Raw genomic sequence first — 14,839 nt, forward strand, 5'->3', positions numbered from 1 at the left:
GGAGGTAGATATATTTATACAACAGATGTATAAATTATGAATAGATGATGAATAAATGAGCTATAGAACGCCTAATGATAAAATATCGCTCACTTTTGATGAGAGTTGTTCATCTTAGTAATCCCAACGAAGTCAGAAACAAGGCTGGCATAAGGAGGATCTTGCAGTTTTGCTTGAACGAATTGAGATAACCAAGTACAGTGCATTATATTGCATTGGGGCTAATGACAGTCTTGAAGTTGCCATCTGCTTTACTGCGCTTTATTGAAGTGGCTGCCTGTTTACTCAATTTTCTTCACTTTCCTTTGTTCTTTAAAAAAGATGTATACCAGTTTTACAGTATTGAGAGTCATGATTTGATTTGATATTTTAAAATGGAAAAAACACTATTCTATCTGATGGGAATATAAAATGATTGCAGGCGTGCTCCAGGATCCTTCACCTGGCCAGGACGATTTAGTGTTGCTGACTGTATTGAAGATTCTTGTGGTGGAGTATTCATATTACAAGTAACTGTTTTAATTTGATGTTTTACTCTTGGAGTGCATAAAATAAATAGGCTAGAAAGACATTTTCCTCCTATTCACTTCACTTCTGACATGTTGCAGAGCCCTCCCTTGATTTTACTGTAGAAGCAGTGGTGGATGACAAAACTTTCCCAAAAGGGTCCGGATTCAACAAGAGGGAAGCCAAAAGCCGAGCAGCACGTCTTGCTCTCTGCAAGCTGCGACAGATGTTGGAATCGGAGGAAGCAAACAGTAAGTGTGGACTCTGATGAAATGTAATTTTTCTTAGTATTGTGTGCGAACCTCACATTTTTCTGCTTAACTTCCTTATTCTTCTCCCGAGTGGCATTCCATGTCCAGTCTTAGTGTACATGAATTTAGTAATTTAATATACAGGTGAGTTTGTTTGGGTGACTTTAAAGAAATGGACTTTGTCCGATGATATCTACATGCATTCCCACCTTCTTGTAGTGGTTGGTGGCCACCTTGACTTTTAGGACCAAGGGCCTGTCCAAGACTGGGGTGAGGGCTGCTCTGAAGATCCAACAAGTCTTTCACCAACTGTGGTATATGGCTTTTCCATTGCACCTCTTAAATATTTATTTGATCTCCTTGTTCCACACCTCTAGAAGATTTAGGAGGATGATGTGTCCATGCAGCACTTACCTAGACCACTATTAAAATCTTGGTTATCTTTGTTGAAGCTGTTTAAATGTAGTGGAGCATGTGCTTCTTGTAGACTCCTATCTTTAATAGATCTACCTTAGATTAACCCTGACATAACCACAGTGGTGGTGTATCTTCATAGAAAATGGCTTTTCATTCAATTAAGTATACTTTTATGTTTGAAGTTTTGAAATGGGGTGACCCCTCCTCCGCTCCCCGCTTCGGTGATATCGCGGCCCGCCCCCTTTTCTTTTCTGTCATCCCCGCTCCCGCCTCCCAGCTGCTCCTCCCTCCCACTTGGCCTTAAATGGAGACAGCGCGGCGCAGGTGAGTGTGACCTGTCCTCAGGACACCCCCACGCCGCACGGCTTTCCTGCTGTAGGCGAGTCTGCTCCTCGTTACTGCTCGTGACGCTGTTTGGTCCTTCCTGCGCCTCTGACTGTGTAATTGGCATTTTTTACTGTATCTCCGTTTTTTCCTCCTGTGCCCCTGATTGTGTATTTTGTTTAAACTGTAACTCTGGTTCTTTTTTCACGCTGCTCCCCTGGTGTGACCCCCCTCCGCTCCCCGCGTCCCGCCGCTGTGACATCGCGGCCCTGCCCCCTTTTCTTTTCTGTGTCCTCCCCGCTCCCGCCTCCCATCTGCTCCTCTCTCCCACTTGGCCTTAAATGGAGACCGCGAGTACGCGCAGCGGGTGCGCTGATTGTGCGCCGAAGGCGCGCCAAAGGCAAGCCCGTCTACGCCCGTCCGCGCCTGGCCCGTGCCCATGGCCAGAACCCCTGGCCCCCGACGACGCCAGACCTCACGACGGACCTATGATGCCACCACCCTCATCGCTCTCAACACCGAACGGACCACCACCTGCTACCAAGCCACCTCGAAACGCACCCAGGGACCCTTCACTTGCCATGCCTGAAAGTTCACCTGCCTCCGGACCGGCACCGCACCCGACAAGCCGAGCACCAGCAGCAACCACCTCAAGTGCATCCTGCTCAACACCCGCTCCATCCACAGACACGCCGTCGAACTATGGAACCTGCTTGACACAACATCACCAGACGTCGCTTTCCTCACAGAAACCTGGATGAACGCCTCCTCAGCGCCCGACATCGCCATAGCCATCCTGGACGGATACAAGATCATCCGGAGAGACCGGGTCAACCAGACCGGAGGAGGTATCGCCATCGTACACAGGAACACCGTCCGCTTCACGACCAACTCCGACGACACCCTCACCTCCGCAGAACACCTCCACTTCCAGATACACACCGACTCCAAGACGACCCTCAGAGGCACCCTCATCTACCGACCCCCGGGACCACGCACACAATTCAGCGACGACATCGCAGACTTCATCAGCCCGCACGCCCTCTCCTCCACGGACTACATCCTCCTAGGGGACCTCAACTTCCACCTGGAGAACAACAACGACAGAAACCCCACCACCCTGCTGGACAACCTCGCCAACCTCGGACTCAAGCAACTGGTGAACACCCCCACTCACTACGCCGGCCACACGCTTGTCCCCGTCTTCTCCGCCAGCAAGCACATCTCCTTCAGCCACTCCACCGGACTTCACTGGACCGATCACAGCTGCATCCACTTCAGCTTCAGGAGAAACACGACCCTCCACCACCCACAACAGGCGCCTCGCCGGAGCTGGAGCAAGATCACCGCCGAGCAGCTCACCACCTCCCTCAGCCAGAACCCGCCCGCCAGCGCAACGAACCCCAACGAAGCAGCCGGCAATCTCACACAGTGGCTGACCGCCTGCGCCGACGACCTCGCACCACTAAAGAACCCTCCCAACCGACCCGGCAGCAAGAAAACCCCCTGGTTCACCGACGAACTCAAGGACTCCAAGAAGAATTGCCGCACCCTCGAGAAAGCCTGGCGCCACGACCAGACCACAGACAACATGACCGCCCTCAAGCACGCCACCCGCAAGCACCACCAGCTGATCCGCACCACCAAAAAGACAGCATTCAAAGAACGACTGGACAAGAACACCCACGACAGCAAGGAACTCTTCAGCATCGTCAAAGAGCTCTCCAACCCCAGCTCCGGAAATAACGACATCACTCCTTCGCAAGACCTCTGCGACTCACTCGCCTCGTTCTTCCACCGCAAGATCGTCGACATACACAACCGCTTCGGCGCACCAACCACGCACCCAACCATCGAACCAACGCCCCCCACCACCACCCTCTGCAACTGGACCCCGGGCAGCATCGAAGACACCACCCGCACGATGAACACCATCCACTCCGGATCACCTACCGACCCTTGCCCCCACCACGTCTTCAACAAGGCCGACTCCATCATCGCACCCCATCTACGGGACCTCGTCAACACCGCCACCTTCCCGGAGAGCTGGAAGCTCGCCGAGCTCAGCGCCCTCCTGAAGAAACCAACAGCGGACCCCACCGACCTCAAGAACTTCCGCCCCATCTCGCTCCTCCCTTTTCCTGTCAAAGTCATCGAGAAGACCGTCAACAGACAGCTCGCCGCCTTCCTAGAGACAAATGGATCCCTCGACCCCTCGCAGTCCGGTTTCGGAGCCAACCACAGCACCGAGACCGCCCTGATCGCAGCCACCGATGACATCAGATCCTTGCTTGACAACGGGGAAACAGCAGCCCTCATCCTCCTGGACCTCTCCGCAGCGTTCGATACGGTCTGCCACCGCACCCTAGTACAGCGCCTCAGCAACACAGGAATCTAAGAGAAGGCACTGGAGTGGATCATCTCGTTCCTCGCCGGAAGAACCCAGAGAGTCCGCCTCCCCCCGTTCAGATCCGAGGCCACCGAAGTCATCTGCGGCGTACCACAAGGATCATCACTCAGCCCAACCATCTTCAACGTCTACATGAGCCCTCTCGCAGCCATCGCACTCCAACACAACCTCAACATCATCTCCTACGCCGACGACACGCAGCTGATGCTCTCCCTCACCAACGACCCCGCCACCGCCAGAACCAGCCTACACAAAGGGATGAAAGACGTCGCCGAATGGATGAAAAGCAAAAGCAGCCGCCTGAAACTGAACTCAGACAAGACGGAAGTCGTCATCCTGGGATCATCGCCCTCCGCCTGGGACGATTCCTGGTGGCCCCCTGTCCTGGGCTCCACTCCCAAGCCAACGGACCACGCACGCAACCTGGGCTTCATCCTGCACTCCTCCCTCTCGATGACCAGACAAGTCAACGCCGTCTCCTCATCATGCTTCAGCACCCTGCGCATGCTCCGTAAGATCTTCCGCTGGATCCCCACTGAGACCAGGAAGACGGTCACCCAGGCACTAGTCACCAGCCGACTGGACTACGGGAACACTCTCTATGCCGGTACCAAGCCAAACTGCAGAAAAGACTCCAACGCATCCAGAACGCCTCCGCACGACTGATCCTGGACATCCCCCGACACAGCCACATCTCCAGCCACCTGAGAGACCTGCACTGGCTTCCCGTCAGCAAGAGGATCACGATCAGGCTCCTCACCCACGCACACAAGGCTCTCCACGACCTGGGCCCCAAGTACCTCAACGACCGCCTGACCTTCTACATGCCCACCCGCCAGCTACGATCAACCATCCTCGCCCTCGCCGCCGTTCCACGCATCCGCAGAGCCACCGCCGGAGGAAGATCCTTCTACCTGGCAGCCAAGACCTGGAACTCCCTCCCCATCCACCTTCGGCTGACCCAGGACCACCTTTCCTTCAGGAAGCAACTCAAGACCTGGCTGTTCGTGCAGTAACGTATCCCCTCCCCCCAGCGCCTTGAGACCCTTCCGGGTGAGTAGCGCGCTATACAAATGTCATGATTGATTGATTGATTGATTGACTTTGTACAAATTTCCTGTTGTTGATCTCCCTCCTTCAAACATGCTTGCGGCTCATAATCACGCTAGCTGAAAGTGATAGACCGGGATGCCCCCCCATCTCCTAGTCTTTTTGCCTTGTCAGTTGAGCCAGTGACTTTTCTACTGTGTAAAGTGTTATGACAGTGGAACCCTTTTCACATTCCATAGTCCTCATTCATTTGCACATGAGACGACATACTCTATTCATCAACCATGAACTAATCTTAATTCCATTGTAAAATAAATGTTGAGCTTTGAATCTTTCTCTTGGGTGAACATCAACTAGGTTGAATCTGAGATATGTTGTTTTCTCTGTCATCCATTTATGAATCTGTACACAGGATGCATGCTTGCGCCTTTCTCAACCCAAGAGTGAGTTGCACTTGGAGACTTTGATTTGGTGATTCTGGTGCTAAGGGAGCTGCCAAGATTAGGCACTACTTAGTGCTGTGAATCTCTGCAACCTTTTACACACTTGACAACCCTAATCTGTTAAGACTGAGCAGAGTAGTGGGGGTTGTGGAGAGGTATCTGTTATAGTTGGAACATTCCTGTCCAGTCATTAGTAGTGCAGCAGAAGTTGGTAGAGATGTGTTGAATGAGGGGTTCTAGAGGGCTCCGGTAATCTCTCCTTGTTAGAAACGGGTAGCGTGGTGCATAAGGGGCGGGCCAAACTCCGGAGGAAATGTGTAAAGCATCCGCGCAGCACACACAGGCGACACTCAAGGCACACTACAAAAAGAGTTTAAATATGGAGGGAAGGGGGCGTGGCCAAGATGGCGGCGGAGTAGGACGCGTTTCTCGGTCCCTCGGGCGCCAAATATCTCTCAGCCTTGCTTATCACCCTGCTAAGTACCCATCAGCGTCGGAAAGTGCGAAATAGTGACCCCGGGAGCTGCTTGGCAGTGTCTAGTGCCTTCCTTTTGGCGATTGACCTGACTGAAGAAGTGCGGCGTGGTGCGGCCTAGACGGGACGCGCGCCAGGGGTGCCGCCGGGTCCCAGCATCGAGTGACTCCGGGGAGGTGCGAGCTGCCCAGTGGCCCTGGAGCGGCTGCCGTAGCAGTGTAAGAGTCTGACATCGGGCGTCCCCGAGCCTGGCAACCGCGAGCGCTTCCGTCCGGCCCCGCAGCGGAGGACTGGCTGGACACACGCGGGGGGTGCTGGAGGTGATTGGGCCGGGCCGGGACACACAGCGGCCTCGGAGTTTCCTCGCGCCCGGTCCGGAGAGAGGAGCGCCGCCCTGGCCCCCGCGGTGGTGGGGAGGACGGCCCGGCTATGAGACTCCTTGCGGCAGGCTTGGGCCGCAGGCTTCCCGAGTGGAGGGCAGTGAAGGCACAGACGACTGCAGTGCTTTGACCGGTGAGCTGGTGATCTGGAGCGGCCGCGGAGGTAGAGATCCCTGCTTGGCGGGTGAGTGGTCCCTCGCGGTGCCGTGGTGCTGCCTGCGAAGAGGAAGGTGAGAGTGGTGGGAGTGGCCCCCTGTGGTGATACGGGCCTTGGTACGCGGGTCGGCGGACGGTGCTGACCTGAAGGGGGATTAGGGGTCCGGAGGCATGGGGCAGTGATGTGACTCACCTCTGACTCGGGTGGGAGCGGCCGTTAGAGCGGCGGGAAGGCCTAGTGGTTACTGCGCACCTTGACGCCCCCTAGCCCCTGCTACCAGTTGGGCCTCAGATCCTACTCGACCCGCGTTTCGGCGGGAAGCGGGCTGCCAGCTTTCGAGGGGCCTGCTCCCTTCACCCTTCCTCCTACGATCTGGGACGCATACTTGCTAAACGGAGGCCCTGGACCTAGTCTCTGTGGACCGAGCCTGGCTGGGGCGGATATTGGTGCGGTGCTTGGGTTTGGCTGAGGCTGGGCAGTCCTGTTTAGGTTGTCCATCCTGTAGTTGATCCCGAACTAAGCGTGAATAGGCCGCACTTTGGCCCCTGCATGGATGTGGCCCCGCCTGAGGAGTGAGAAGTGACTAGCTGGAATGGTGTGATAGGCCAGAGTACAGTCTACTAGGTCTGAACTGGGTGGCAGTGCTCAGCAACACCAGGGAAAGTGAGTCGCTAGGGTGTGGTAGATTCGCCATTACCCCTGGTGTGGGCCACCTGGAGAGACAAAATGGCGGCTGCCAGGCTCAAGAAAGATAAACCGGCGAAGGACGCTGCCCAGAAAGCCTCTCTGCACCCAGCCTCGCCGGTAGCTGACAAATCCCCACGCCATGACGGCGGCGATGCTCCAGCGACGAAAGCGTTCATGCTAGAGCTGTTTGCGGCCATTAAAGAGGACATGACAGAACTACGCTCGCAGCTTGCGTCGGATATGAGAGAATTGCGGCGATATGTGGACGGTGTGGGGGAGAGAGTGCAACTCTGGAGGAGCACGATTGCAGTGCCGCGGAGGATGTTCACCGGCTGCAACAGGATGTGATCCGCCTCACGGAGCAGAATCTAGACCTACAGGCCCACACCGAGGATTTAGAGAACAGATCCCGGCGAAATAACATCCGGATCGGGGCGGTCCCGTGGAAAGGTGAAGGTCCGGACCTGCAAGAATATGTGGAGGCCCTTTTTAAGCACATCCTGCAGGAGGAGGACCTGCAGGAGATTAAGATGGACCGAGTGCACCGAGTTGGCCTGCCACGGGGACCCAAGGCCCCCCCTCCAGACATCCTCATATGTGTTCATGATTTCCAACTTAAAGAGAGAATCCTGAGGGGGGCGCGTGATCTCGTCCCCCTCCAATTTAGAGACCACCGCCCTGTGTTGTTCCAGGACTTAGCAGCTTCTACTTTGATTAAGCGGAAAGGCTTTAAGCCTGTCACTAATTACCTGAGAGAGCAGGGGATCCCTTACTCGTGGGGGCACCCGTTCCGGCTTATCTTCAAATGGAAGTCCAAATTGGTCCAGGTACGGTCTCTGGAGGCGGCACATTCCATTCTGGGTTTGGACAGTTCTGCTACCCTGTCTGAGATCGGCGGCTCTCCCAATAGACGTCGATGACACTCCGCAGAATGGCAGCTAGTTGGCAAACAGGCACCAGCGTTGAAACCAGACCGGTCGTCAAGCTTGAAAGAGAGGGAAGATGCGGTGGCCTCAGTGGCGTTGGTGACAGATGCTCCCGGGGACGCCTGAATCTTCAAGCCACTAACTGGGCCTTTCAGGGATTATGCTGGGCGCCGGAAGGGACCGGATGAGGATCACCTGTGTCACCTGTGAGCGTCATTGTTTCTTCACCAATCGCCTTCGGATGATGGACAAGAAGTATGTTTCGAATTGTTGGATTTTTTGTGTTTTCCCTTTTGGGGGTTCTGTTGGGGTGGGGGGCGGACGTTGTGGGCAGGGCAGGTTCCAGGTCCAGGGACTCCTTTGGAGTTGAGTAGGGTGACATTCTTTTATAAAGGCAGGGATCATGGTCTAGGGTACTTCCCGAGAGGGGGTCTGTTTCGTGGGAGAGGATCTTGGCTAGCACTTGACACGGTCGCGTGGGGGATTCATTACCCTGTATCATAACCCATGCCCGACTGAGTTGCTGCAGGAAACCCTCCTTCTGCAAAAAGACTGCTCCAGGATGCGGTCTCGCTGCTTCCCACACCAATGTTACTCTTCTTCTTCCACTAAAACGGCGGGGTTGGCGATATTGGTGGCCCAGCGGTTCAGAGGGAAGGTCCTGCAGAAAGGGGTAGAGATGAAGGGGAGGCTGTTATCTTATAGATTCTCTCTTGGGGGGACGGTTTTTTCGATATGTTCCGTATATGCCCCAAACTAAGGCCAAGAGAATTTCTTTCACTCAGCCCTCACAGAGGTTGCCACATCCCCTGACCGACTCATCCTGGTGGGTGGGGATCTGAATTTAGTGATGGATACTTTGCAGGACAGGTCGGGCCAACGCTCCTCTCAGACTGGGACCTTCTCCGCCGAAGGACTGGCCAGAATGGGAGACATGGGTATGGTGGATTTGTGGCGTAGCTTCCATCCAGACGCAAGGGAATACACATACTACTCTAACGCTCACAAAAGCCTATGCACGCCTCGATTACTTCTTAGCTTCCTCTTCCCTGCATGCGCTCGCCTCCGAGGTTGAAATAGGTGCCGCAGCCCTGTCTGACCATTCACCCATGGTGGCGGTGTTCTCCCTCCCTCCGATGTCACGAACAGCACACTGCTGGAATTTGCGCGATACGCTACTGCACCGCGCTGAGGTAGTGGAGAAGGTCCGGGGGGTTATCAAGGACTACTTTGCGCACAACAGCACTCAAGATACATCCCTGGCCACACACTGGGCGGCACTTAAAGTGGTACTGCGCGGCGAACTCATCGCAGTCTCGGCAGCCGAGAACGCGGAACGTGCGCGCAAGCGGGAGGAACTGTCGCAGAAGACACGGGAACTTGAGCACAAGCACCAGCGAACTGGGGCACTGAGGATATGGAGGCACCTGCGACAGGTTAGGCAGCAGCTGGCAGCGCTCGAGCAGGACCGGGCAGAATATGCAGCGTTGAGGGTGTGACACTTATATTAAACAGGGGGAGACCGATGTGGGAGACTGCTGGGGCGTGCGCTTCGGGAACTGCAGCGAAAACAGACGGTTCAGGAGATCATTACACAGGAAGGGAGGGTGGTTACCGAGGACACGGACATTGCAGCGGCCTTTAGTGCTTTTTACACCTCCCTATACACTGGGTCTTCGCTGGACCTGGCGGAAGGAGAGAGATTCTTGGCGTCCATCCCCCTCCCGTCCCTGACCCCCGAGCAGGCAGATCTGATGGACCGGCCTATCCGGCCGGAAGAGGTGATCGCGGCCATCTCGCGTCTCAAACTAGCAAAAGTGCCCGGACGGCTTCTCTGCCATTTTTTTATAAGACGTTCTGTCCGCAGGTGACTCCGCTGCCCTCTTTAACTCCTTTGCAGACCCTGGAATGATCCCGAGGGACCTCCTGGACGCCACCATCTCGGTCATTCCCAAACGAGGGAAGGACCTTTCGCGCTGTGAGGCATACCTACCTATCTCTCTACTCAATGTAGACCTCAAGCTCTACACTAGCATCCTGGCGGCACGGCTCGCGCCGCTGATGCCAGGCCTGGTCGACCGGATCAGGCGGGATTCATTCCTGAGCACCAGACGGTAGATAATACGAAGAGGGCACTACACCTCCTAGAGAGAGCCACGAGGACGACAGGCGAGTACATGTTGCTCGCAGTTGATGCCGAGAAGGCGTTTGACCGGGTCCACTGGCTTTATCTGGAGCAGGTGTTGGTGAAGGCGGGGCTGGGCGACAAATTCCGTACGTGGGTCCTCAACTGTTATTCCTATCCCACCGCGACGGTCAGGGTCAATGGATTTACGTCACCCCGATTTCCCATCGAACGAGGCACAAGACCGGGGTGCCCGCTGTCGCCCCTGCTCTTTTCCCTGTACATGGAGCCGCTGGCACAGCTGATGAGGATCAATCCGGAGGTGCGCAGAATTAAGTTCGGGGCCTATATACACACTATCAGCCTTTATGCGGACGACGTCCTTTTGTCTCTATCCTCTCCGAGTACCTCTTTGTGAGCCTGCGTTAAAGGCCTTGACGCCTTCTCTAGGGTGTCGGGGTTCAAGGTTAATATGACCAAATCAGAGGCTCTGGACCTCTCTTTGGAAGCGCACACTCGGTCCCAACTGCAGGGGCGTTTCCCATTCCGTTGGGCACAGACGACGGTCCCTTATCTGGTAATCCACCTGGCACCCACGCTGCAAGATACAGTCCGGGTCAACTATGCGCGCCTGCGCCTTCTAATTCGCAATGAGCTGAGTAGGTGGAAGCTTCTTCCATTGTCATGGTTGGGTAAAGTGGCGGCCGTAAAAATGACGGTCTTGCCGCAGATTCTTTATTTATTCCGGCCCATTCCCTTACGCCCGCCAGATGGCTGGCTTCGCCAGACACAAGCTGAACTGGCGCAATTCATCTGGAACGGCAGGAAGCCACGAACGAAACTCAGATTGGCGACACTGCCTCCTGAGAAAGGGGGTTTAGGCCTACCGGATCTCCTGTTGTACTATCAAGCAGCCCAACTGCGAACTCTGGTGGAACGGAGCAGGTGGGAGTCAGAAAAACACTGGCTTTTCCAAGACCAGGCCGTAGCGGGCCGTCCGCTCCAGGAAGTGCCCTTTCTTTGCAGGCAGCACAGACCTCCTAATCTTTACACCTCATACATCACGAGTGTGCCACTGGAGGTGTGGGACGGCATCAATCTGAAACATGAGCTAACCACCTTCCTGTCCCCGCTCACTCCTTTGCTGGAGAACCCCAATTTCACCCCTGGACAAGACGTGGTGGCATACGAGAAGTGGCACCCGGCGGGATGCATATTCTTGTTCCACCTGTACACCAGGGACGGGATCATTCCATTCGAAACCTTCAAACAAGATTACGGCCTGCTGGAAACGGAATGGCTTCGGTATCTACAGGCTCGGCATTGGGCGCTTAATAGTCGGGTACGAGAGGAGGCTGATTGGCGACTGCGGCCATATGAGTATAGGCTGATCACAAGGACTGCGGATAAACATCTCATTTCTGACCTTTATCGCATGCTTTTAGACCGATACTCCCAGGTATATAATTCAGGTAGGGCTCGTTGGGAGAAGGAATTGGGGCGCACGCTCAGTACTAAAGAATGGGACGGTATCTACTACCGCGCACGCCACTCCGCCTATCACATGAGCTTGACTGACACGCTCACTAAAATAGTATCATACTGGTACTACACCCCAGAAAGATTACACGAGATGGACCATAGAAGGGAGGCGACGTGTTGGCACGGATGTGGGGGAGAGGGGGTCTTTGGTCCATCTTCTTTGGGATTGTGTCCACCTCCAGGGATACTGGAAATCAGTCTTGGATGAAGTTGATTCCCATTTCGCTACTGAAATCCCTCGATTCCCCTCCTATGTCCTGCTGGGCCTTCCAAATCCAATTACATACCCACTACGGTCACGCAGGGGCAGATTGATCGCCATCGCCATTGGGTCTGCATTACAGAACATCATGTCTCACTGGCGCACCACACACGTTCCCACATTCCAGGGGTGGCTTCATCACCTGTGGGCGGTTCTTGGCATGGAAAAACTGTCCCTGATCAAAGCGGGAGAGGGTGCTAAATATGCAGACCTGTGCCAGCCGTTCCTATCCCTCTTAGCCACGGAATTTAGAGAAGTCACGTTTCCTAGATACTTGCGTCTACTGCGTCTGTCCCAGACTGAGGGCTGATGAGTTATGAGGGAGACTACCTTCTGTTCGGGGAGGGCCGGACCTGGACCTGGGGAGGGGGTAGGGATGTGGGGGGGATGTTGGGTTTGGGGGATGGGTGGGGCGGGGAGTTTTCTTTTTATTCAGGGTTTCTTGTATCTTAGTTGTCTGACAATGAGGCCTATATAGTGGCATTGCCTATTCTGTCAAATTTAGCCTGGAGGTACATCTAGACGGCTCATGAGTCGTGGGCTCCTTGTGGGGGCATGCGGAGCAGCCTTGAGACATTGGGACTAATAGAATTGAGCATGCCCTGTTCCTCGACACACAGCTCTGTAGCTTGGATGTTGGGGGGCGGCTAATACTGAGGGGTCGGATTGCTGTTGGCGCCCCTTGGTCCACTAGCGCTCACTGGGACGGATGCATGGTGCCTTGAGCACACACTTTCCCCCTCCCCCCTCCCTTTTCCCATTGATTTAAGACTCGGCCGGCCCTATTGGCTTGTAGGCGGCTAGCTGTGTATAATATCTGATGTATCACCACGTTCATTGAATTGATTGCACAGAATTACATTCTTGAGCCGGCCCATTGGGTTGTAGGCGCTTTTTGTTTGACTACTGTTCCCGAATATTGCTAATAAAACAGATTTAATACTAAATATGGAGGGAGGTACCCTTTTATGGAAAAGGAATGGGTAGATGCATTAAGACAACAAAATTTCTTTCTCCAGATTATATTTTAGAAAGAAATTCTTAGAACTCCCTATTCTTTTATGTGAAAGGGGGACGGTATGGAGACGGGGTTTTCACAGATTACCAAATTTACAAAACTAATTTTATACAATAAAATTATATATGTTGAGTAGGGTCACATATAACTCAATACCAGAATCCGATATGTATCTTGTTTTATTATTAATATTATTCAGTTACCAGTGCATTATTATAATCATTATCAAAAGTTAAAAACACTAACATGTCATTTATTAAAACATATACATTTAAACATTGAAGTTCAGAAAACAAAATTATGCAGTCAATATACACTTTAAAAACAATTATATTCTTATGAAACAAGTTGTCGACGTGGCGTTTCGGTGTTCTACAATATCGGCACCTTCTTCAGGACATTGATTTCAGTTATTAAAAACATCTAAATAAAAATAATAATCAATTATTAAAAAGTACTAGAGCTTTTTTTGCAGTTCTTTGGTATCGATGACCTGTTGGGTCTCTATAGTTCTAATCTTATATTTTATTACGTATTCTTGGCAAGCCATTTCTTTAGTACACGTTCTTAAAAAGCATTTACTAAAACATTCATCTATCGATATACCATTAGAAGTTTGGTTGAGCCTCCCTAATGCCAATATCCTCATATTTGCTAATCTGTCAAGTGTCCCCCTAATTACTGTTTATCCCTAAAACAAATCTAGCGGGTTGATCAAGATTTGTAAAGCAATTTGTCACATACCTAATTGGTCTCTTAAGAAGACACCCTACAGTTTGTATGATTCAAGTCTTTTGAGCTCGCTGGTAAATCAAGCTCTGCATAAGAGAAAATTATGTAATTATTTCTACTCTTTTTGCTCGTTCATTTTTTATTTTTACCTTTCTAGATGTCTCTTACCTAAAGGGTATTTACTTCCTTATGTCAATCTCCTTATCTTCTTATAGGATATGACTTCATATTGTGTTGATGTATTTCTAATAAAGAATTTAATGTCATAATTAACCACTTCTGTTACCTTGGTGCCTTATTATTGCATCTTGAAGAAGAAAAAAATCTAGGTACCTTAAAGATCATCTGTATCTTCTGCACGGGTTTTGTGCCAAGTTGCAAATATTTGCTGTTTGAATAAATATATATTGCAGTATTAGGCAGACTTCTTTTTAATTTGTATTTGGCCTCTGGCTTGGTCTATATACTTATCTTCCCAATCTTACCTCTATTAATCTTGGGTGAATTGTTGGAAGCACGTATTGAGGCTTAAAGCTTCTTACTTCTGTAAACATAATTTTATAGGGAGGTCATCAGCTTGCTTTTCTGTTCCCCATTAATGAAGTATTATAAGTGATAAGCTCCCTCTTACCTTAAAATCTTGGAGCTTAATACTTATTCTCCTTTGCTCCCCTGTTATTTAATTGAGGGACTCTTCTATTTAAGTTTCTATACTTTAAAGCTGTGGAGGATAAAGTACATTTTGTAAATCAATTGTACTTCTGTTGTCTATTCTCTATTGCAAGGACCTATAATTCCACTTACTTGTGTAAAAAGGAGAATCCCTGGTAGACGTCCTTCCCTCTGGCTTCTCGCTCTGCAATTGAATGCTTGTGAAACTATTCACCCTTATATAGTCCTTTTAATCATCAATTATCTCTAATTAGGCCGCCAGTGATGAGGCTTGCATTTATTTTCTTTATTTACGTGGCAGCCATCTTGTAAGGTGTTTCTATCCCTTGCTACATGTGGTTCACTAGCTCGTTTTTATCTATGGGCAAATTCTCTTATTTTCGAGCAATTTTGTTTTTATTCCTTTGTTACTAAATGTTGTTTCATGTAATCGTTTTTTATTTTACGATCGTTGATTTGAC

At 51.9% G+C, this 14,839-nt stretch overlaps 1 protein-coding gene across 5 annotated transcripts in view; it reads left to right on the forward strand.

The window, feature by feature from the left end:
* LOC144782015 (adenosine deaminase domain-containing protein 2-like) overlaps positions 1–14,839 on the forward strand; it is a 582,918-nt gene that overhangs the window by 246,370 nt on the left and 321,709 nt on the right. For all 5 annotated transcript variants that reach the window (XR_013601099.1, XM_078661127.1, XM_078661128.1 and 2 more), the window contains exon 4: positions 609–758. Coding sequence is in view for 4 of the 5 variants with exons in the window: in XM_078661127.1 (XP_078517253.1) it covers positions 609–758 (150 nt within the window). In the remaining variant the exon portion in view is untranslated. The remainder of the gene's footprint in view (positions 1–608; positions 759–14,839) is intronic.

Source organism: Lissotriton helveticus, chromosome 9, assembly GCF_964261635.1.
Source record: "Lissotriton helveticus chromosome 9, aLisHel1.1, whole genome shotgun sequence".
In the NCBI taxonomy this organism is placed as follows: Eukaryota; Metazoa; Chordata; class Amphibia; order Caudata; family Salamandridae; genus Lissotriton; species Lissotriton helveticus.